At 45.5% G+C, this 23,079-nt stretch overlaps 1 protein-coding gene across 2 annotated transcripts; it reads right to left on the reverse strand.

Moving 5' to 3' along the window:
* Positions 1-1,309: 1,309 nt before the first annotated feature.
* Positions 1,310-15,554, reverse strand: LOC142804093 (sulfotransferase 1C2-like). 2 transcript variants are annotated; one of them, XM_075890664.1, is made up of 3 exons: positions 15,340-15,554; positions 10,631-10,967; positions 1,310-2,146 (listed from the first exon to the last, which is right to left on the reverse strand). In XM_075890664.1, the coding sequence occupies exons 1-3, from the start codon at positions 15,368-15,370 to the stop codon at positions 1,522-1,524; spliced, it is 993 nt and encodes a 330-aa protein (XP_075746779.1). In that variant the 5' UTR covers positions 15,371-15,554; the 3' UTR covers positions 1,310-1,521. The 2 variants fall into 2 exon arrangements, with proteins under 2 accessions (XP_075746779.1, XP_075746778.1); XM_075890663.1 differs by lacking the exon at positions 15,340-15,554 and adding an exon at positions 15,204-15,332.
* Between the last annotated feature and the right edge of the window lie 7,525 nt (positions 15,555-23,079).

The raw sequence follows: 23,079 nt of genomic DNA on the forward strand, positions 1-23,079 counted from the left end.
GTCATGTGTGTCTAACTATTTTTACTAATTATTTTACGTGCAGCCGTGGGAACACAACAGGCAGAAGGCTGCGTGCGCTGGCGTCTGCAATACCTGTCATCTATCGCTTCCGTAGGAGGAGCTCCCCAAGGAGTAAACACGATTTGACAACGAGACTAGACTTGTACACTTCACCATGAATTCACTTAAAAGAATAGGGAAACTTCATGTGTATGTATAAAAATAAAAGCTTTCGATGTCTCACTTTTGTCTTTCGTTGTTGCCGTGACTGTGAAAGCAGTTACACTTAGGTGGCTAACTACTTTCTCGCGTGTTCTTTTCGGCGGAATTTGTTGCTCACTGCGCAGAAAAACGGGCGAAAAAGTATTAGGCCTGGCGGGAAATAAACAAATAACAATGTTCGAATTGTGGACAAAAAGTTCGTCCGATTGGAGTATTTGAGTGGATCAACCGTTCGTCCAGCAAGGTGCAACTGTGAGGACTAACGGTTGCCCGGTAAGGTGTAAATGTGGAAAATAACAGTTGCTCTATTGCAAATGTGAGGACTAAATGTTAGTTCTTTCGGGCAAGCTGTGGGACTAACAGTAACTCACTAAGGTGTAAATGGACTAACTGTTAGACCCGGTGCCGTTAGTTTTTAAAAGAATTAATAGTTGTGACAGTCCTATTAGTCCCCAAAAGGACGAACCACACACCCTTTTAACGTCCTTTTGCCTTGGATTGTATATACCATGAACTAGAGGTGGTTAAAGGTGGGAAGTAGACCCGAAGCGCAAGCCGTAAGAAAGTGGGCGTGTGCCACCTCTCGTTTAGTCCTTGGAATGTCCGCTGGATGGCGGTGCTTCTATATGGGGAATATAGGATGAAAAGATGCGAAATGGTGGTACTTGGAGTGTTGAATAGATGGACGAACGGACGCACAGCCAGATGCATGGATGGACGCAAGAACGGACGCAGGGGTATATGCATGGACGAACGCAGGGACAGACGCACGAACATACGCACGAACAGATGGGCGGATAGAGGCATGGACGGTCACACAGACGGACGCATGGACGGACGGAAGCGAGAACGAATGAATGGACGAATGCTTCGCCCCACTCTCCATCATTCACTCCGTAGATATGCTGCCATTTTTTTTTCAATTTCCATTTAGCAGCAGCTTCAGCCGTTGGGAGAGCTACTTATAAAAAACCTGCGGTCAAACAACAAGTCTGCACCTGAAAAATAATGCTTCTACAAAAGTAAATTCCTAGTTGAGGTTGGTTGCGTGATGCGGCTACTTTAACTGCAGAAATATTAAACGTCGTCAACAAAAAGGAAAGTAGCTTTGTGTTACTGTTTTTCTCAAAGCTCTAGCTTTCCGTTTTAGTTTAATTTCCCTTAGAGAGCTTGCTCATGAATAAGTGGGCAACGTGATGCGATACGCGTTTGCTTTCAACTGAAGGCTAATTTCGCTGCACGCAGAGCCTCCAGTTCTGTGGATCAGGGGCTGCTCCACTCTTGATAGTTCAAGGACAACTACGTCGTTTGTAAGCCTGCTACTTGAAGCGCTTCCCCACGAATGTCAGCCCACAAATGCATAAATGATGCCTTTGCTCCTTCAGCCCTGATTTTCGCTTCAAAGCGCTCTAGCTGGTCGGGCTTGAAGTAGTTCTTCCAGTCACCAATCTGAGCTCTCCTTACTATGCCGTACTTGGTCGAATCCCCACCGTAACCGTTCTTGCAAGTCATATTATTCCTTTTCATCTTGACTTCCCACTCCTTGCTGCTCAAGTTCATCACCACGACGCTCTTCATGCTGTCCGAGGAGGATCTCTCTAGAATTCGGTCCAGTAAGTAGTTATTCTCCCCTTCGAGAAGCCTTCCGTAGCTGTCACCAAGAAAGTGTGCGAGCTTCAGCACTGTAGCACGAGGTGCTCTCTTCAGTTGCTCGTACGTTAGAAATAGCACGTTCGGTTTATCCTTCAGGGCGTACCCCGCGGCAACGTGATCGAAGTAGGAGCCATAGCCAAAGTCTTTGTCTAGGAACCACTCGAAAAACTCGTCGAACGTGGCGTCCTCGAAGCGGTAGATGTTGAGGTTGGTGACCATGTGGAAGAAAGACACGCACACGTCCCACGGATTTCGGGCCACATAGACGTACCTGCATGAACATCAACAAGTTTCAGAAACCTATATCATTATGGTTACAAAGGCAGAATTGCTTAACTCGGGGAATATCAAACGACTTCAATAAGGCTTTAAAAGTTGTTCACCGCATACATGACGATATCATAAAAGCGGCTGAAATTATAAGTAATACTCCCATAACGGGCTTGGGCAGAAGAGAGAACAAATAATAAGAAAGATAAGACATGGAGGTTAAGAAACATATGAAAGGTAGTTTGCTACCCTACACACACGAGAAGCGTGCGTTATATTGAAAGATGGAGAAGAAAGGGGAAGACAGCAGGTAACACAGCACACGGATGGTCACACAGTTCATTACTATTGCGTGTTGCGTGACATCACTGTCACAGCCGCTTGTAGGATCTGGCTTGGATGGTAGCATAAGCAATGCATCAGATAATTAGCGCGGATTTCGAAAATTGGAGCATTTTCGTTTCACGAGCTTTCACCTGAAGCCCCTTTATTCATTAATGAAATACGCTTTGAGTGTTGCAATGGTGCAGCCTTAGTAAAAATGATATATGGACAACACGACAGTTTTCGTAATACAAGGTTATTAAAATAGTCAGGCATATTGTTCGGCTTGCCTATAGGTCATGCGCTCAACAATTATTTCTTCACTGACAGATCATAGATTTGTATAAAATATTTATACCTAAACTGCCAATTGTAACGCTGGGCATAAGTATTTACTGCCAGAAGTGTCACTTTCTTTAAATCTGCATTGAGACTTAAGCGTAAAGAAAAGCTTAGCTTCACAAAAATGCGAAGGAGTTGATTGATGATTGTAACCGTGCCAGTTACATTATCACCTGTGTTATAGAAGTAAATTGCTTATGGAAGCAAATAAACGGGAAAGATATTTGGATAAGCTGATGTGCCTAATGATACGAAAAAAACGGAAACATATCAATAAAAGAAAACAAAAAGAGAGTGTAGTGCACACGCCTTGTGTTGTTCTTTCATGTCAAAGTGGCAGATGGTAGGGTCATTCCGCTGAGTCATGAATTTCGCAAGTTAGCGGCAGTAAAGATTATAATTTAACAGGGCTCAGTAAGGTTAGAATAGTTAAAAAGTCTTATTTTCCTTGTCTGCCTACCAGACCGGACTGATTCAGCAGGAGCCATAAAGTGTTCGCACATAGTGGCCGAACGGTATTAAACTCGTGAATCAGACCCGACTCTTTATATTTTCTCTCTCTGCATCACTGGAAGCCTGACCGAGATATGTAAAATTTGAGGTCTTAGAAGTTGTGACACCACAAATTTTGACGTGCTGTGGAAGGTGGCACTTTCTATATTTGTATAGGTCGAACTTCAGTTGAGCGCTTATTTGATTTTTTTTATATTTCATTGAAAACGTTTCCGCAAGTATCTCTAAAACATAACTTACAAATGACTGACCACAAGCGGCACTCATCCCACATACGTGAGTATTTATGCAGAATAAACTTTTAGATCCGCAAAGTCCTCAAGATGTTATGATCTACCTGATGTGCAGTGATTCAGTTGTTCGCTCAAAATTGTACGATAACATCAAGGACTTCCCGACTGAACATTTTTTATAAAAGCAGAATGGCGACAGCATAACGTTGGAATAAGACAAGGACAAGCACAGACTCTCAACTGAAAGTTTATTCATTCCGTATATATATATATATATATATATATATATATATATATATTGTGAGCATTATTTATGCGTCCCATCTTTTCATCTGTAAATACTCATCATCACCAGTCAAGTTTAGGTTGTGGGGCACATACTCGAGTCAATAAAAGGAGAGTCTCGAGTGTTCTCGACGCCATCTTACAAATGGTGGAGATTGCTGCCCGGTTCCTGCGTCCTCTCGCGTTCTCGGACACCCCAACGTCTTCAAGAACACATCCCTCGAGCTCCGTTCAGGCCGCCGCTTAAACGACCTGGGTCCGGTAATGTCGCAAGCCGCCCAGTCCAGCGTGCCAGCTTCGCCACCACTCCCACCGGCAAGAAACCCTTCTCACCTGGTCACCATCCCTCAAAAGGATCCTCCGCTGTTCGCAGGGCTTCCGGGTGAAGACGTTGAGGACTGGTTAGAGGAGTATGACCGCGTGAGTGTTATCAACAACTGGGATGAGCCTGCGAAACTCACCCACGTTGCATTCTACTTGAGCGGCGTCGCAAAAACGTGGTTTTTCAACCACGCCACAGATTTTCCGACATGGCCCGCCTTTACACGTCAGCTCCGCCAGATTTTCGCCAACCCGTCAGTGCGCTCGGATATTGCCAAAAAGAGGCTTGGTGCACGTGTTCAACGCCCTGGCGAGTCTTACACTTCTTACATCGAAGATGTTCTCGCCCTTTGCCGCCGCATCGACAACGATATGGCGGAAAATGACCGCGTGCGCCACCTGCTAAAAGGAATTGCGACTGTCGCTTTTAATGCGCTTGTGGTGCAAAATCCTCAAACCGTAGCCGATGTTGTCGCTACCTGTCAGCGCCTTGAGGAGCTTCACACCATTCGGGTACAACCTGATATGTCTGATCTGAGCTCAAGTCATGATACAACAGAGCTGCGTGCACTGATCCGCTCTATCATCCGCGAGGAACTTCTTGCACAGGCTTCACCTCGCCATCTCGATATCCGAACGACGCCACCCGCTACTAGTTTGCGCGACGTCGTGAAGGAGGAACTGGCCTTGATGACTAGTACACCAGCTCCGAGTTCACATCCCATGCCCAGTTATGCTCACGTTGCTGCAACGACACCTACGCCCCACCAGAACCTGGCCTCGATGACTGTCACACCTGTCCCGAGCTCATATCCTGTGGCCATGCCAACGTATGCTCAGGTTGCTGCTAGGACGCCTGCACCCCAGAAAAGCCCAATGCAGCTACCAGCGCCCGAAGTGCATGGTTCGCTCAACTCACTCGCACCGCGACCATCTTCCCAGCCTTACAACGCCTCGCGCAGTTCGCGGCCGACTTGCTTCTATTGCGGCATCCGTGGTCATATTTCAAGGTTTTGCCGACGCCGTCAGCAAGACGAACGACGAGGCTACGATAACCTTGAACGGGACGACTTCTACGCGACTGGACCCCCCTATCGTCAGCTGTATCCGAACAGCACACGTCGGTCGCCGTCTCCGCAGAACTTTGACCCAGTTGGCAGTTCCCGGTTCTCACGTCGTCGCTCACCTTCACCGATGCGGCGTTCTTCTTCTCCTCTCCGACCTTCTACTTCAATTCCCGACCGCCAACTGGAAAACTAAACAGTGCAGCTTCGGGAGGGAAAGCTGCATCTTTCGAACTGCGTCAAACTCCTCCGGACCGCCCATCGAATGTTTTATTGGTGTATGTTGAAGGTATACAGACAGAGGCACTGGTGGACACAGGCGCATCACTTTCCGTAATTCATGCAGATTTGTGCCCGGTTGAAAAAAGTTAGGACGCCCTACGATGGTCCTCCCCTTCGTTGCGCAGATGGAGTCCCTATTCAGCCTTCAAGTGTTTGCACAGTGCGTGTTTTCATAGATGGCATCATTCACCACATTCAGTTTCTTGTACTTCCTTTGTGCACTCACACAGTAATTTTAGGATGGGACTTCCTTTCTTCGGCATCAGCTTTCATATCGTGTTGTCAGCGAGTCATTCGAATGTCAGCTATGAGAGTTCATCGGATGTCGATCCATACAGCTTCCGTTTCATTGCTGCTACTGATTATTTCATTTCGCCAGGAGATGAACAACTTCTAACGATCGCTTCGGATACTATAGTTAATGGTGACGTGTTCATAGCTCCATCAGTTCGCTCGAAACCTGCGGGGCTTACCATAGCACCCGGCCTTGTGCGGTTTAACGACGGTAAAGCATTGGTCACCGCCTTGAATCCAACTTCTTCGCCAGTGATGCTGCCCCAGGGCACTGCTGTGAGCTGCTTCGCTGACAGTGAGCCCTTTTCACTGATTCCCCTTCACGCAGAATCACCGCCTTTGTCTGCTACTACTGATATGAAGGCTACCACTGTTACCTTAAATGACACCATAAGTCCTCACCTCACTGCCGAGCAAAAGAGAGACCTCTTAGACCTTCTCCAAAAGCACAGCCTTTCGTTTGATGTACATTGCAAAGTTTTGGGCCGCACCTCCGTTGCAGAGCACAGCATCGAAACCGAAGGCAGCTCCATTATACGCCGCCGCCCATACCGTCTCCCTTCGGCTGAACGGCAAATCATCGAAAAAAACGTCGCCGACATGCTCAAACGGGATATTATTCGACCTTCATCCAGCTCCTGGTCGTCTCCTGTGGTGTTGGTCCGGAAAAAGGATGGCTCTGTCCGCTTTTGTGTTGATTACAGAGCACTCAATAAGATCACGAAAAAAGACGTATATCCGTTGCCACGCATAGATGATGCCCTGGACTCCCTACAAGGCGCAGAATATTTCTCCAGCCTCGACCTCCGATGCGGGTATTGGCAAATACCTATGCGCAAAGCAGACAAGGAGAAAACAGCGTTTGCGACGCCTGACGGGCTTTACGAATTTAACGTCATGCCCTTTGGCTTATGCAACGCTCCAGCAACATTTGAGAGCATGATAGATACTGTCTTACGTGGTCTCAAATGGAAAACCTGTTTATGTTATTTAGACGACATCGTCATTTATTCTTCTAATTTTTCTCAGCACCTTAAGCGTTTGGACGAAGTTCTAACGTGCATTTCGAACGCTGGCCTACAGCTCAATACAAAAAGTGCCACTTCGCCAGCACAAGCATCAAAGTATTGGGTCACCTTGTCAGCAAAGACGGCGTTCGACCCGACCCCGACAAGGTTGCTGCCGTAATTAGTTTTCCACGTCCACGCAATCAAAAACAATTGCGAAGTTTCGTGGGCCTGGCGTCTTACTTCCAACGCTTCATCCGTCACTTTGCTGCCATTGCGGCGCCGTTACACAAGCTTCTGACGTCAGGGACGGATTTCACGTGGACTGACGAGTGCGAGTGCGCTTTCCAAGCCCTTAAGCGTGCTTTGACATCAGACCCCGTCCTCCGTCACTTCGATGAGAGTGCACCCACTTTCCTGCACACAGATGCCAGCGGCCACGGAATCGGTGCTGTTCTCCTCCAGCGCGACGACACTTCACGTGAGAGAGTAGTTGCGTATGCCAGCCGCGCACTAACACCTGCAGAGCAGAACTACTCTATAACAGAGCAGGAATGTCTCGCTGTCGTTTGGGCCATCCAGAAATTTCGACCATATCTGTATGGACGCCACTTTACTGTGGTTACCGACCACCATGCCCTATGCTGGTTGTCCTCGCTGAAGAATCTGTCTGGGCGCCTCGGTCGCTGGATACTGCGTTTGCAAGAGTACACTTTTGACGTTGTGTACAGGTCCGGCAAACAGCATCAGGATGCTGACGCTCTCTCTCGCTGCCCTCTGCCACTTTCATCTCCAACCACGCATCCTGAATGCCCCTCAGGTGATCAAGCGGCTTCCTGTTCACTCACGTTATCACCCCTGGCAGTTGCTGGGTCGCTACCTTTAAACAACAGCGCCCAGTTTGCCGCGTACCAACGTGACGACCCCTACTGTAACCGCATCATCGGATACTTGAATGGCTCGCCTTCTCCACCTAATGCCAGACTACGTCGTCAGCTACGGCTGTTCAAGCTAGAAAACAATGTCCTGCAGCACTATACTTACAATGCGGATGGGCATCGGTGGGTGCCAGTACTTCCCCGTTCGCTGCGAAAACAAGTTCTCGAAGCATTGCACGACAACCCATCAGCTGGACACTTGGGATTTCAAAAGACCTACAACTGCGTTAGGAGCCGTTTCTTCTGGCCTGGTCTTTCTACCTTTGTGGCTAATTATGTCGCTTCTTGCGCACTTTGTCAACGCCGGAAACGACCAACTTCAGCTCCTGCTGGCTTATTACAACCCATTCCATGTCCCGACACACCTTTTGCCGTTGTCGGAATAGACCTCGTCGGGCCACTTCCCGTAATGCCAGCGGGCCACCACTGGATCGTCACAGCCATCGACCACCTCACACGATACGCGGAGACCGCTCCTCTACGCACTAGCTCCGCCTCAGACGTTGCCGCCTTCTTTTTAGAAGCCATTGTGTTGCGTCATGGTGCACCTCGCACGTTGTTGCGTGACCAGGGCAAGGCCTTCATGTCGACAATTCTTGACGAAATTCTAAAAACTTGTGGCACACTTCATAAGACCACATCCGCTTACCACCCGCAGACAAATGGGCTGACAGAGCGATTCCACCGGACTCTAATCGACATGATATCCATGTACATCGGACCGAACCACGATAATTGGGACAAAATCTTGCCGTTCGTAACATTTGCACACAACACCGCTGTTCAACGAACCACCGGGTATTCACCTTTCTTCCTCGTCTATGGTCGTGCGCCGACATTCACCATGGACGCCTCTTTCTTCAATGTAATGACAAAAACGTCGACGACTACGCCAGAACATTTCGTCTCAAGGCTTGCTGAGGCACGGCAACGTGCTCAACACGGAGGCCAGTCAAGAAGACCGCAAGCAACGCTATGACAGCTTTCGTCGAGACGTCACCTTCCGTCCTGGAGATGAAGTACTACTTTGTACGCCTGTTCGCACACCCGGATTGTGTGAAAAGATTCAGTCTCGCTTTCTAGGACCTTACGTTGTTTGTGAAAGAACATCTCCGGTCAATTACCTTGTCACTCCCGTCGAGGGTTCCTCGGACCGTCGTTACCGTGCCTCCGAGATTGTCCACGTTTCACGTTTTAAACCCTTTGTGCGCCGTACCTTTCCCGCCTAGGTCTCGGCCAGGCCGGCCGCTCAAGTGCGCGGGGAAAATAAGTGTGAGCATTATTTATGCGTCCCATCTTTTCATCTGTAAATACTCATCATCACCAGTCAAGTTTAGGTTGTGGGGCACATACTCGAGTCAATAAAAGGAGAGTCTCGAGTGTTTCGACGCCATCTTACAATATATATATATATATATATATATATATATATATATATATATATATATATATATATATATATATATATATATATATATATATATATATATATATTTATTTATTTATTTATTTATTTATTTATTTATTTATTTCGACATACTGCCAATCCCATCAGGGATTTTAGCAGGAAGGGCGTGAACATAAAAATTCGAATAAGTACACAATAAAGACATACATCGCGATAAAGTACAGAATGAAACTAACAGAATCGGATAATTTAACAATTTCAGATCAAAGAAGGCATAAAACATTAGTGTAAAGAAAAGTTGTCAGAAGAAAATAAATGCAGCGACTTGGTTGACACATTGGTTGACATATTGGCATATGCATCAAGAAACACAACAAGAAATTACAGCAATAAGAAACTACCCTACAATATGGCGAAGTATTTCAAGGAAGGGCAAATTTATACACACTGAAAAACAGAAACATGTTCAAGAATCAACAGAGCGATTTCTCTTCACCTGGATTCAGTACTAAAAATTGCTTAAAGAAAAAATATGATGACATGATACTTCGCTCGTACAATGTTCACACGAACACACATATTAAAATCAACCATATATATATATATATATATATATATATATATATATATATATATATATATATATATATATATATATATTTGTACATTGGGTTGCCGCTTGCGATTGTGCCTATGTAATGGCGCATTTTTTTTAACGTGACTGCTTCACCTTTATGAACCCTGCAAGGTAGGGGGCAGGGAGCCACCTGCTGCAGTCACCCAAGAAGGTGGCGCAAGGTTAGCCCCACACATTGACATAATGCAGAGAAGGCACTGCTACTAGAGGGGGGGAGGGGGTGCGCTAAGGCAGCTGCATGCATTGACCTAATTACGAGGGGGTGCTGTGACAGCCCCCCCCCCTGGAGGGCAACCCTGCGAATGCCTATGATTACAGCTGCATGAGATATTTTTATGGACCTTGCGCTGCTGGCGCGTGTCAGTGGTGCCATTCTTGGCTGCTACAGTGTCTGGGTTAACTTCCAATTAGAACCCTACTTTTCATTGATTTACTTATTTGCTCCAGGCCATGAGAGATTTTCTACCGTAATATATGTTTCTCAAAGCAAAAGCATGTGGAGAAAGTTAAGACATCGACCTCAAATTATTCTGTATGTTCTATTCATCTACATGTGTTTAAACTATTCACTCTCCTGGCTCTCTAATTTCTTCAGTTTCTAGTGTTCAACGAGAGCACAAACAGTCCAACAGATTTCACAAAGTAAGTTTCTCAGAGAACCTAGCTTCGACGATATTTCCAAGGGCTGTGCAGCGAAACAGTTCAGTCACTAAGCCCCATACTTCACTGCATTGTCTAGACATGGACTCAAAAAGAGGAGATGAGTAGGGTGCTCTGTATGCCAGGCAGTTCTAGCTTTCCACGATATGCAGAAACTTACCCCATACATCTACTCACTTGGCTTCGTCGCTGATGTTGTCTGGTTGGGGTGGCAAATGGGTTAGGAAGCATCGCAACGCCAGCGTTGTTCTGAAGTCGCCCAAGCCGACGTATTCCATAGGCCGTGTGTTCTTGGTGAAGTCTTCATAGCTTTCCACGGCTTCTCCTCTTTTAAGAATGAGCTGTATTACGTACTGCACCCAATGGGTGCCACTCTTCGGATACGACCATTGCACGAGATCGCCTTTGCTGGCCTTGAAATTAAGTGCTTTCCTCACCAGGATAGGGTCCACGTTAGGGCAACGTGGTACGCCATCCATTATTTTAAAGAAAGGGCCTCGTTTCTCCATTGAACCTGAAATGATATTGGGCATACTTTTTTCTCAAAAAGGTCACACAATAAATTACACAATATTTAGGATTGTGGAGTAGCTGCGTCATTGAGAAGGTTATGTCCTGAAAGTTTCTGAGCTGTCCTGATATATCTGGATGCTTTGGAAGATAGCTCATGCATGCTTCGTCACTGCATTATGTTACCTTCAGCATCGTGTTGGGACTGAAGTTTTTTCAAAGCCCACTGGGTGAGGTGCGAGTAATTTTAAAAGCATGACTTTTTATAGATGTCGAACCCAACAAAAAAAGGATTGTTGAATCAGTTGCTGAAGGGCCGCAAGATATTCAACAATATTTAGCAGCTGCATGACTTCCAACTCAGTCGTAGGAAAATATATTCTCATTCACGAAAAATAGTTCTGGTATATCATTTGAAAAAATTTAACGCATTCAGTATCAGTCATCATTGTATTGAACCATTCCTAGAAATATTGTTAGAAAACTGGCACTTCTACTCAACGTCTGCGTTAACTTGTGCACTTGATTGCCCAATTATTACGAAGCAGCTAACATAGCTTACAGAATTGCTAATAAATACATCCTGATGCATTACTTTCCCGCGCCTTAGCATCATTACAAACCCCACAGTACCCATTGTTACGCAAATTTCAATATTAGCGTTTGCCAATATCTTGGAATTGCTTAGCTTTATACTCATAAAGTCATTAATACTGCGGTATGAAGTTGAAGACTATTCTTTCTTCTACAACTTGCCACATTTTTTTAAGCACCGAACGGGAATTCATGTATCCAAAACGTCGAAAGTGACTGAGATTGAAAGTTTGGCTAAAAGTAGACTTTCTCTTAAATTCAGAAACTAATCCTTTTCTGTGCTTCTTTCAAAATCATTAGTAACAAGTATATCGCTAACCATGCTACAATTATTTAAAAGCACCTCATTTGTTATCCTAAAGTGAAAGCATTTTTAGCGAACTACAGGCACTTAGATAGTTCATGTCTATCTATCTATTTATCTATCTATCTATCTATCTATGTATCTATCTATCTATCCTTCTATCTATCTATCTATCTATCTATCTATCTATCTAGCTGTATGTATGTCTGTCTGCCTATCTATCTATCTATCTACCTATCTATCTATCTACCTATCTATCTATCTATCTATCTATCTATCCACCTACGTCTTGGTATTCTCGTGATTGTCTCCTTTCATTGTGGTGAACCAAAATGAGCATGTGAGAGTAAGGCACTTTGACGAATATTGTTATGACATGAATAACAAAACCTCGTCGCGTACATCGTCAAACCTTTTCCTCCAGACACATATGGCACATTCCTGTGTACCACGGACCGTGGTATGAGGATATGTGCCACAGCTGATTGAAAGTTTATACGTATACCCCCCCCCTCCTTTATATTTTTGTATTAGTCTCCTTTTATATAAACATCTACCCTGGAATCACGGGAACAGACGTTCATAATTTAAATCCTAGAGCGTGAAGAGAAACGTCGTTGACCTCATGAATGCAAACATTAAATATCAGGGCCCGAAAGGAACACGACCCTACAATTTCGCATGGCCATCACATATTTTACAGCAGAGCCACGATAGGTCTCAATACCTCTTCGGAAAGGAACCATATCCAGGCGTAATGTTGCTGAAATATCAATAGTTCTTGTAATGCTGGTTACCTTATAAACATCACATATGAACTTCAAATACACGAGCGTCGCTCCTGGTTATCATCCTTTGTATATACTTTAGCACCATGCACTGAAGAAGGTTTTTGTATAGTGCTACCAGGGCTACCAACGTCAGAATTGGAGTCACTACTTATCCACTTACTGCTTTTGGTATTGTTAATAACCATGTTGCTGTTGGGATCGTTACGCAACTAAAACAACTACTTATATAAAACATACCTATCTAGTTATACTGCAGAGACAAGTATTGCATGCTATTGCAGCTATACCCTACAATCATACACGGGATCTGTTTGTAAAGTTGAAGGTTATTGTAGTTGACTTCCTATATCAGCATCTTTTAAACACGAAGCGGTCACCTATTTCAGCGTTTTTTGAAACGTGAGACGACTGAGGGTACTACACATATAAGTAACATCGTGAACTTGGCAACCAACCAGTCATCTCGCCTAAACCGACACACCGAATGCTGGGCACTTCCACAACCAAGCACAAACTATGGTGTTCAAACACTTCCCTATTCTCATCCCTCAACACTAAACAAATATAAATTATATGCGTTGAAAGCATACGTTATGTTTCTAAAAACACATTACTTCAGCTGGTGTTATGAACGTAAACGTTGCTTTTGTGCTTATTGTTGACATTAGGAGCTTGCTCGCCAAGCTTCTTATGGTAGGGCATGTCCCTTGGCGTGTACGCTATAGGAGCAGCTGTACAATGTAACCACTACACGCCCACTGTAACTGTCCAGAAGTAGGGAAGCACGCACTGTGCCACTATGTCATTCGTAATTTTGCCAATAAGAGAGATAGATACCCGGCACATATACGTGAGGCGTTATATGCATTTTCTGCGGCGACGACAGCCCGTCGAAATACGGGACCCGAAGTGAGAGCCCGCGAAGCAGAGGTGGCACGCAAGCGGTGGCAAGAGAACCTCGACTCGGAACCTTCTGTAACTTTCAACCAGAACCTTCAGATCAATATGCCCTCGCCACATACTTCAGTGAGCACAAAATTGTAATCGCGAGACAAAAACGCGTCCCAGAGGTTTGTTTTCACTGATGTAATTCTTGTATATAATTACATCGATATGTAAATGATTACATCTTGTTTATATATAAGCGTACACTCAAAAACCCCAATAACAATGTGTCACGTCTTTATGTGGTGGTAGGGGACTTTCATAGAGAATTCATGGCTTCAACAGAGCGCTTCCGAGTGAGCTCCTGCATCATCATGCACGTCGTGAAGATGGCGGAATTTTTTATCAGTTTGCTCTGTGTGTTTCTATCTCATTATTGCAACTAGTGGAAGTTCTGGTCTGTCATTGTACGGGCAGGTGAGCCTATACGCAGCTTTTATCCCGCCATCTTTACTGTTTATGTTTTGTATATACTTATGTGGCAACAAAAAACAAAAAAAAAGAATTGAAATAGGCGACTGTCAGGTGTAACAGCGTGCTACCGGTAGTAACGAGCAACGACATAAGGGCTTTGTCATCCTTCTTTGCATTCCGTTCCTCGCTATTACGCCATGCCGTGCTTGCACTGCAAGCTCTTTTGATATGCGCTTTAACCAACTATACCTAACACCCACTTTTCTTCTGAAGTGCTAACCTGCTTCAGTTCTCTGTGCATGCCTTAACCATGCAGTAAAGAAACGAACGACTGTGCACCAAACATTGACCGTTTTAAATAATAATGAATACTTACGGCAAGTGCAGTCAAGTGCCCGCTACACATTGATTATTTTTTACGTGTCCTCGAAGGGCTCACCACGTATCTGTAGGGCAACACACAAGCTTGCGCAGCTATACATTATGTAGATAATTTTGCTGCTCATTATGATTAAGTTTGTCTTTGTGCTTCGTAATTAGTGGGCCTTTAAAACGCCTTCTCGTTGCTCAATTGACAGCTTTCGCCGACTGACGAGATTTTACGTTTCTCCTACACAATACCTGATGCGTTCAGATAACTGCTAATAAAGTTCTTTTTTCAATCATTTTCCAGAAATCTCGTATGCCACGTAAATGGTCTGGGTTCCATGCTCACCCGGACAAAACTTTCATTATTGATTTACTGGCATCGTTGTCAATTTTCCCGTCATTGGCAAGATGATGATTTTTCACTCAAAACCAACAAGCCAACACTAACGCCGACACCGAAATTTTCGCAAAATAGGCTCTTCAACGCTGCCACGTGAATATTTACACCACATCAATTCCCACATTAATACCTAATTATTTCTTTTTTCTCTTATAAAAGCCATTTCAAACTTTTTTCAACTGCTCGATGTTTGATAAACTTGGCTGAGTGGGCTATTGGTAGCTCCGCGGTTACACTGTCGCTGTACAGAAACAAATAACCGTTTATGCAGAAATACTCACCAAACGACAAGCGACACGAAAACCGCAAGCACAGCTTATGTCTGTTATTTGCTAGAGCCAGCCATGTGGTGTAGCTACAAATGTGCCGCTCAAGGGGTAGCGAGCTATGATGTGTATGCAATCAAACATTACTCCGACTTACCACTAAATGGAGAGGCCCTTTCCTCATTACGTGAGCAGCTACGATTGTACATAATAACTTCGCAATGCTGTGACGTTCATCAATGCTTTTCACTTTTATGCATTCTAGGAAGTTTAGTAAACGGTTGCGTGCTCACTGCGATAATCCCTTTTCAGTGGTGATGCCATCTGCCGGTGCGTCTACCAGGGTCCGTCACAGCTGTTTGCAGTGTTCGAGAACGAACAATGTAGTAGTTACAACTCCAATCGCAAATTAAATATTCACTTGAGCGTGCACTGTTTGACCAACGACCAAAGCAGTCGTCACGAGCTGCTATCGAAAAATACCCTTCATGCGTGCCCTATAGCGCAAGAATACAGTTGTGTAACTGGATAAGCGTACAAGGTCCCCTGCGCGCAAACAAGTCAGCGTGCGGTCAGTGTGGGGCCTGCCGAAGGCGGTGACCTCGCCGTCGCCTGCAACTGCTCCCAGTTCCGTGAGCTAAGCGTTGTTTGTGCCGCTTTTGCGAAAATGAAGTGCTCTTGTACGCCCGTATCTTCCCGGGTACTTGTCTGACGGAAAAATCTCTGCCGTGTGTCAGACCGCCCGTTTTTCGCGGGGCGTATTTCGGATTAGGAACCGCACCTGACCATACCTAGCTAAATGGGCGCACATTTCTGCTATTTTATCAAAACTTTTTTCGGGGCGAGATGGTTACTCCTTCGCTCTGCGTTTATAATAATTCTTGGAGTTTACCATCCCACGACCAAGATATGACGAGGGACACCGTAGTGGGCGACTTCGGAAATGCTCACCACACGGGCCTCCTTAACAAGATCCGAAATCTAAGTACACATGCCTCAAGCATTGTCGCCTCTATCAAAAATGCGGCCACGGAGGCCGGGATTTGATGCCACGACCTTTGGGTTAGCGGTCGATCACCTTAATTATTCTACAATCGTCCGCATTTAACCAGTAAATTCAAGACTCCATTTATCCAGTTCGCTTTCTCAAACAATCTAGTACGGACTTATTAGGAGGCCGTTGATGTGCTTTCGTTTTGAGAGGGCGGGGTGCCCCTCACAGACCTCGTAGTTTTTCACATCGTAAGTGGTTAACAGTTCACAACAATCACATTCTTTAAGGGCGATGTCTTTCCGCCGTCAAGTAATGAGCGGCACGCGTCTTTCATGAGCTCCTTTTGATTGGGAAGTCTGCTGTGGTAGTGAATATACCTACACAAGGAAGCGCCTTCACTTTAAAGGTATATAAATTAATTGCTTATTCAGCACCTTCGGCTTTAAGCGCGCGAAATCGCTGCTTAACATCAAGTTGGACTTCACATGCACGAGGTCATTCTATGGAGTTTTAAAAAGATGAGGGTCATTCAATGCGCTTTTTACGCGTAGGGCCAGCCCAGAAGAAACGACATGCCAGTTTTTTTTTTTTGCCTGTATGCTTTGTCATAACACCCTTCTGGATTACGAATCGATATTTTTCTGCCTCACAGTTACAAGAACGTGGCACTTTCTCTTAATTCATGTTCAGCTTACGTACGGTACGCGTGCATAATCGCTAAGGATGGTAAACGTAAGCAAAAGCAACGTAATTGGAATGTTCAGATGTTGTTGGTTTTAGCGTAAATTACGTAACATTCGGGGGTAAATGTCGACAGGCCTGAAACTTTTACGACAATTACAGATGCGACTATACGTACAGAAAGTGGGCAAAGCAGTTTTGGCTTTCATTTTCTTTTCGCGGGGCTTCCGGCCTCTCTAGATTCCGCGTTTCATGCGCGTCTTGAAAGCTATGCACTTGCGTGTCTGTGCAGTTGGTTTGCCGATCTAGAGGCCAGCCGCGATGGGCGTAAAGAGAGCACACGACGTGTCTGCCCTTTAGCTCAACAAGCCCAGTCACGGAAAAAAAAATTGCGGACGTCTTCCCATGAAGAGAACCCGGAGTGGTATGAAAAGCAACCATGGGTCGACCTAAAGGGCCACGCACCAGGTGTCGACACCATTGGTTGTGAGCGAAAATTAGAGAAAGAAGCAAATACAATAAACAATAACATTTTACGTCCCCTTGAGGATTGTACCCGGGCCGTTCAAGTGTCAAGCAGGTGTCATGCCACAAAGCTACGACGTTACTTACAGCTGGTTTGGAAAAAAAACCTAAAAAAATGTCATGTAGTGGAAGGAGTGTAATTAAGGCAATTTCTTCGATATCTGTCACGACAAAAACGAGCCTATTCGGCGATTTGTTGGCGCATTTGGGAGGCCATCAAACTACGTCGAAAAAGGCCGGGATAGTGCGGCAATCGCCGCTAAAAACACACAGGAACGTTCAAACAGCTTCAAATATGAACATAAATATCCATCTAGCGGAAAACTTATCACGCCTTTCCAGAAGGCGTTGATCAAGCAAACAGCAAATGCTACATGATGTGCTGCCATCTGTGAGGCATTGTCAGAGATGGCGAGCGTGCGGCGTGTATCTTGAAGGCCGGCCATGCGACTTTTGCTTTACATCAAAAACCGGTATGTATACTATCCACGCACACGCGCGCGTGTGTGTGTGTATGTGTGTCATCTGTGAGACATTGTGAAAAACGTGTCTCAACTACAGCTAAGCGGTGTTCTAGCAGAGGGAAGTGGCCACACTGCACAGTCACTGCATTACTATTATAGATACGTCGCGCTTGCGCGCGCGCGCGCTTTTGTGTGCGCGTGTGTGTGCGTGTGTGTGTAACAGAACATATTAATTAGTATGCACTTAGTGGTTAGTGGTTGAAGGACGCACAAGGAGCCGGATTTCACTATCACATTAAAACGGTTCGATTCCTAAAGGCAAAGCTTAGGGGTCCTCCGATTTTTCGAGTAACCTCTTTATTGTTATCTTTGAGCGTCTGTCCTACTAATTTTTGAAGTTTAAACAACACGTCAACAAAAATATGCTAAAATTTTGGAAGTTGTAATTCCTTTCCCAATCTATTTCATGGAAAATGCGCTTAATTCCATTCACAATCAAATCTGGGGTAGCTAAAATCTGAAATGACTCTGGATTCATTCCGATTCTGGAGTGGCAACTCTGCAACACTGCTCAAAACTCTTTCCGCTCCCCCACGTAGCCTTCGTGACCCAAATCTCTTCCCTACATACTCCGGAATCCGAAGAAGTGGTCCCGTGCGCATGACGTGCTCGAACAAGCCTAACCCTAAAGCCCGCGAGCGTGTCGTTTTGTTCACCAGAGTTATTTTGTGGGCTACTGCATGTTTCTGCGGGATGGCTAGGAAACGATAGCTGGGCCCAATAGATGGGCCCAATTATTGCGCGAACACGTAGGAGTGCTATTTTCTCTTCCACGGCTGTCTCTGCTTGATGCTCTGAGCACGGGGACACGAACGCATGCGAAGCGCCGGCACTTTATCCCTGCATTTCGTTGTGATTCACGGAAAAAATGGGGAAAAAGACGCGCACATTCTCTTTTTGCGTCTCATTATTTATGTCATGTTTTAATTATTCTCTTTCAGCAACAAATTGCACAAGTTATGCATGTCGTGGTAAATATCTTTGGCCATGTCACATGCCACTGTTGGCAACATCAGAGCACAGTCGTCTACGTAGAGAACCAACGTCACTGCACTGCCGCGTGAGTAGAGCAATTTATACGGGCACGCTATGCCCTCATTCTCTGGGCATGCGCCCGCAAAAGGAAGGGTAAGCAGCGTTCATCTTTAAATTTGACCCTTTTTAACGGCGTGTAGCATTGTAATTTTGGCAGACGTGATCGTGATTGATTGATTGATTTGTGGGGTTTAACGTCCCAAAACCAATATTTGATTATGAGAGACGCCGTAGTGGAGGGCTCCGGAAATTTCGACCACCAGGGGTTTTTTAACGTGCACCCAAATCTGAGTACACGGGCCTACAACGATTCCGCCTCCATCGGAAATGCAGCCGCCACAGCCGGGAGTTGATCCCGCGACCTGCGGGTCAGCAGCCGAGTACCTTAGCCACTAGACCACCGTGGCGAGGCCAGGCGTGATCGTGAACACCCCATCTACGCATTGCGCTTGTCCGATCAAAATTGTCAAACCTGGTGTGTGGCCCTTTGAAATTCTGCAAATGAGTGCTCTTTATCCATCAACGTAGACGTTCCCGGTTGCAGACACAGTCACTTTGCGAGCACGCACCTCAGCTGCACCTTTACTCATGTCGTTATTCAAATTACTACGCTGTGTCTGCCAGAGAGAGCGGACTGAGCACTTTTATTATTCAGAGAAGCACTGCGGCACTAGCTGTCACTACTCATACCTGAGCACGCGCCAAGGTTGACCGAGCGCTCTACCACTGAGCCATCTAGGAGGGGTAAGCGCGTTTATTATACAGATCAGTGTAGCGCCGTTAGTGGTCTCTACCCATTCCAAAGCAGGCGCCGGAGTGTAGCGAGCACACTGCTGCAGAGCCATCTAGTGGGCGCTTTGAGTACTAGCGTAGCTACGACGACGGACAGCAGACAAGCGCTGACCATTGCACAAGCCCTGCCTCTAAAGCGCGAACCCTGCTATGTTGCAACAGTCGTAACGTGGGCGAAACACGAATTCCGTGGGGTGATCGGCGCGTCGTAAAAATGTATCGTACTGAAGCATGTGAACATACGCAGTTGCTATCCACGTGAACGGATGATACAGCTGTGGCACGATATGACACTTAGTACAAATGCGACTGTAATCTGAACCGTGCTTTACACGCACTTCAAGTGCGTTTTGCGGACCAGCGAAACACTACGCTAATGCGCCGACGTCGAATCATTTTGTCCAATCACATCGACCACATTGTCATTAGGTTAACAAGATGGCTCTAACGAGTTTTTCGTGGTAACCAATTATGTTGGCGCGCAAATTATCCAACCACATAGCCTTTCAGATTAGGCTGTTTTGCATTAAGAGGATATTGCTGGGATTTTAAGCAGTTGTATAGCTCTTTTCCTTATTTCCACACTTATTCAAAGCGTCTTGACTTATCATGTATCACTCAAAAAAATTATAACAGTCCGACAGTGCTGAGCACTGTCTAATTACAGAGGGCCAGGCTGTCAAGCTCCAGTAGGGCAGCGTTTTTCTCACCCTCTGTCCCTTTTCTGAGAGGAAATAAAGTTTGATTTGACTTGGTTATAGTTTGAGTGCCACCTGAGCTGTAGGCAAGAAGACAATGAATGAATGAATCAATCAATAAACAAATCGGTTCTCAACGTGTAAAATACATAGCATTGTTGGTTATTATTATACAGGTACGACCCGAGAGCCCATTGAAGGGCAGTTGCAGGGGTCCATTTTTAACAGTAGTAGCAGAGTCCTTCAATGCTTTCTGGTCACAAAACTCCACCCAAAGGTTGATATAGGTACAAAGTCTTCCGCTAGCGGCACCACCAGTTGTAAGGGGGCCACAAGCCGCCGCCAGGTCTGGTAATATATGCACACTATTGTCGACGTTTTGACGTGATTATGTGCGTGCTGTTCTTCCTGTTACCTTTTATTGAACGTCACTGAACGCAGCAAGGCCGTTAGATCAGTATAAACGGGATCCAGTGTCGACAACGATTGAAACCTGTTTACTTAAGAACGCACGCGTAGTTTGCTTGGGAGTGCAGACCAACCTTATCAATACCAGCGCGTTTAAAGTGTTTTAACACCGCGCGATAACGAATTGTGTTAAGAATTACCTCCTAGTCCAATTATATGCGTACTTACGATGCCTCGAAGCGGTACGTCGTTGCTCGCCAATGTTTAAAGACGATGCTCATGCTCCGTGCTTCCTATGCGAGCAGCTACTGCTGTATCTGCTCGACAACGTGTTCGCGTTTGGCCAAAGGGCTATTCTGTTTATGCGGTGGTATAGCTTTTTATTCTGGCAGTGCCGCAAATACGGGGAGGAAGGTGAACGGAACGAAACACGACTAGGTAAGACAAGGGCAATCGCATTGGTTTAAATCCGGCTCATCCCTAACGCGCTGCTATACCCAAGTAATTGAATGAAGGGAATGAACGAGCTAGATGTTTTATTCTAGAACTTTCCATTGACCCTGCACCCAAATGCGCAGTTGTTCTGGACACACGTTTGTGAGCACCGATCGCTTTCTTGACGTGGGTACTTTCGATGTCGCTGTTATAGCAACTCAGCCCTTTTGCGACCACTCGCTTCGGTATTAAGGGTGCCTCTTGAATAGGCACGAGTTTCACTTGCCTAACATTTGATTGATCTCTTTTTAGACGCAATTTAGTCGAGACACCCGTCTCTTGACGTTTCCTTATGTTCACTGCTTAGAGCAGCATTAATTACCGGTCGACAACCCACGATTTCTTCGAGAAGCGAAATACAGCAGCCTAATCTGGATGTTCCTTTCGATGCCAGTGCTAGCTGTTCGGCGATCTTTGCCACACTACCTAGGTACCATACCATATTTTTTATGCTTGGGGGAGGAGGTTACGATTTAAAGCATTCAGCGAACCTGAAATTTCGTACTAATGATACGCCGCTTAGTATTTAGGCGTGTACCTATGAATGGAAACTTCCCATCAGGTGTATTTATTGAGGAGCAAGTTCTCGATGAGGAGTGATTTCTCCTGAAGTTCGGCGCTACTGGAGAAACAGAAGAGCGACGCCTTTTTCTTGTTGCTCCTGTATACGGAGCAGCCACCTGTCACACAGCACGTCTTAGGCATTGCTCATTCGAATTTTCATGCCGTCGACCTTAAACGTGGAGCGCTGGCCCTTGAAGTTCTCGTGACGCTGATGCAGAGACTTTGTTCGAAGGATTACCGCGAGCTGCCTTTACACAACGCCTTCGAGCTGCCGCCACTGCTAATGCATTCCGCTGGGCAATGGCCGGGCGCAACGGAGCGATGGCCCCCTATACCAGCTGGCGCCGCGTAGCGGCTGCTCTTGGCAGCATATCAAGCTCTCCCTTAGAGTGACAGAGAAGTTTCGTGACCAGAACGGTAATTAAGGACTCTGGTAGTAGTTAGCTCAGTTAGAAGGAAAATATTGGATATAACTTCAATGAAAAACAAGAAATACATACAATTGTTACATAGCAATGCAAAAAACACATATGCATACAAGTCAGAATAATATTCATGAATTCACGTATGACTATTATAGTTTTGTAGGTGATTGCGAAGAAATTGTTTATACTGATGAAATGACAAGGATGCTGAGATGGTAAAAGGTAACGTGTTTCAGAGTTTTGATGCAATATAATAAAATGAGTGTGATTCGAAGTGAGTCTTTATGCGGGGTATACATATAAGTGCACTTAAAATAGAGCGTGATGAATAAGTGGGCGTTTGATTTGTCAGTGCTACTGACGGGATCTCAACAACGTTATGCAGAAGCTGGTAGGTAAGTAATTACACACGACAATAATACGCGACATCTTCTCTAAACATCATATAGCACAGGAGAGTTGGTGCTCTGTTAGGTGCTAGTATACGGAAATAATGATTTCATCACAAGGCAACATAAATATTCTGTAGAGGCGCAGTGTTTTCAGCTGTGTCTACTCACTTTGACTTTGGCGCAGAGCGTGACCCAAGTACGCGCAGTAAAAAAGTGACGTGTCTCGCTGTTTTTCAATCGCGGCTGCCTTCACCGCTCACGTTCTCGAACTCTGAGGGAGATAAAGGTCAGAACGCGGCGGGATATCTTGCGTTTCCTGCCTCCATACGCCTTATCACGCTATGGTGCTTAGTCTTGCCTCCTTCCCTGCTTGAGCTCTTGTCGTAAATGATACGCTCTCAAAGGTCACAGCTCGAAGAGAGCCACGCGTGTATTGAGCTCCAAGTAGCCAGGTAAGCTCCGCTGGGAAACAGCCGCATATGCTGCGAACCGCCTGTGAC

This window comes from Rhipicephalus microplus, chromosome 3 (assembly GCF_043290135.1).
Source record: "Rhipicephalus microplus isolate Deutch F79 chromosome 3, USDA_Rmic, whole genome shotgun sequence".
Taxonomy (NCBI): domain Eukaryota; kingdom Metazoa; phylum Arthropoda; class Arachnida; order Ixodida; family Ixodidae; genus Rhipicephalus; species Rhipicephalus microplus.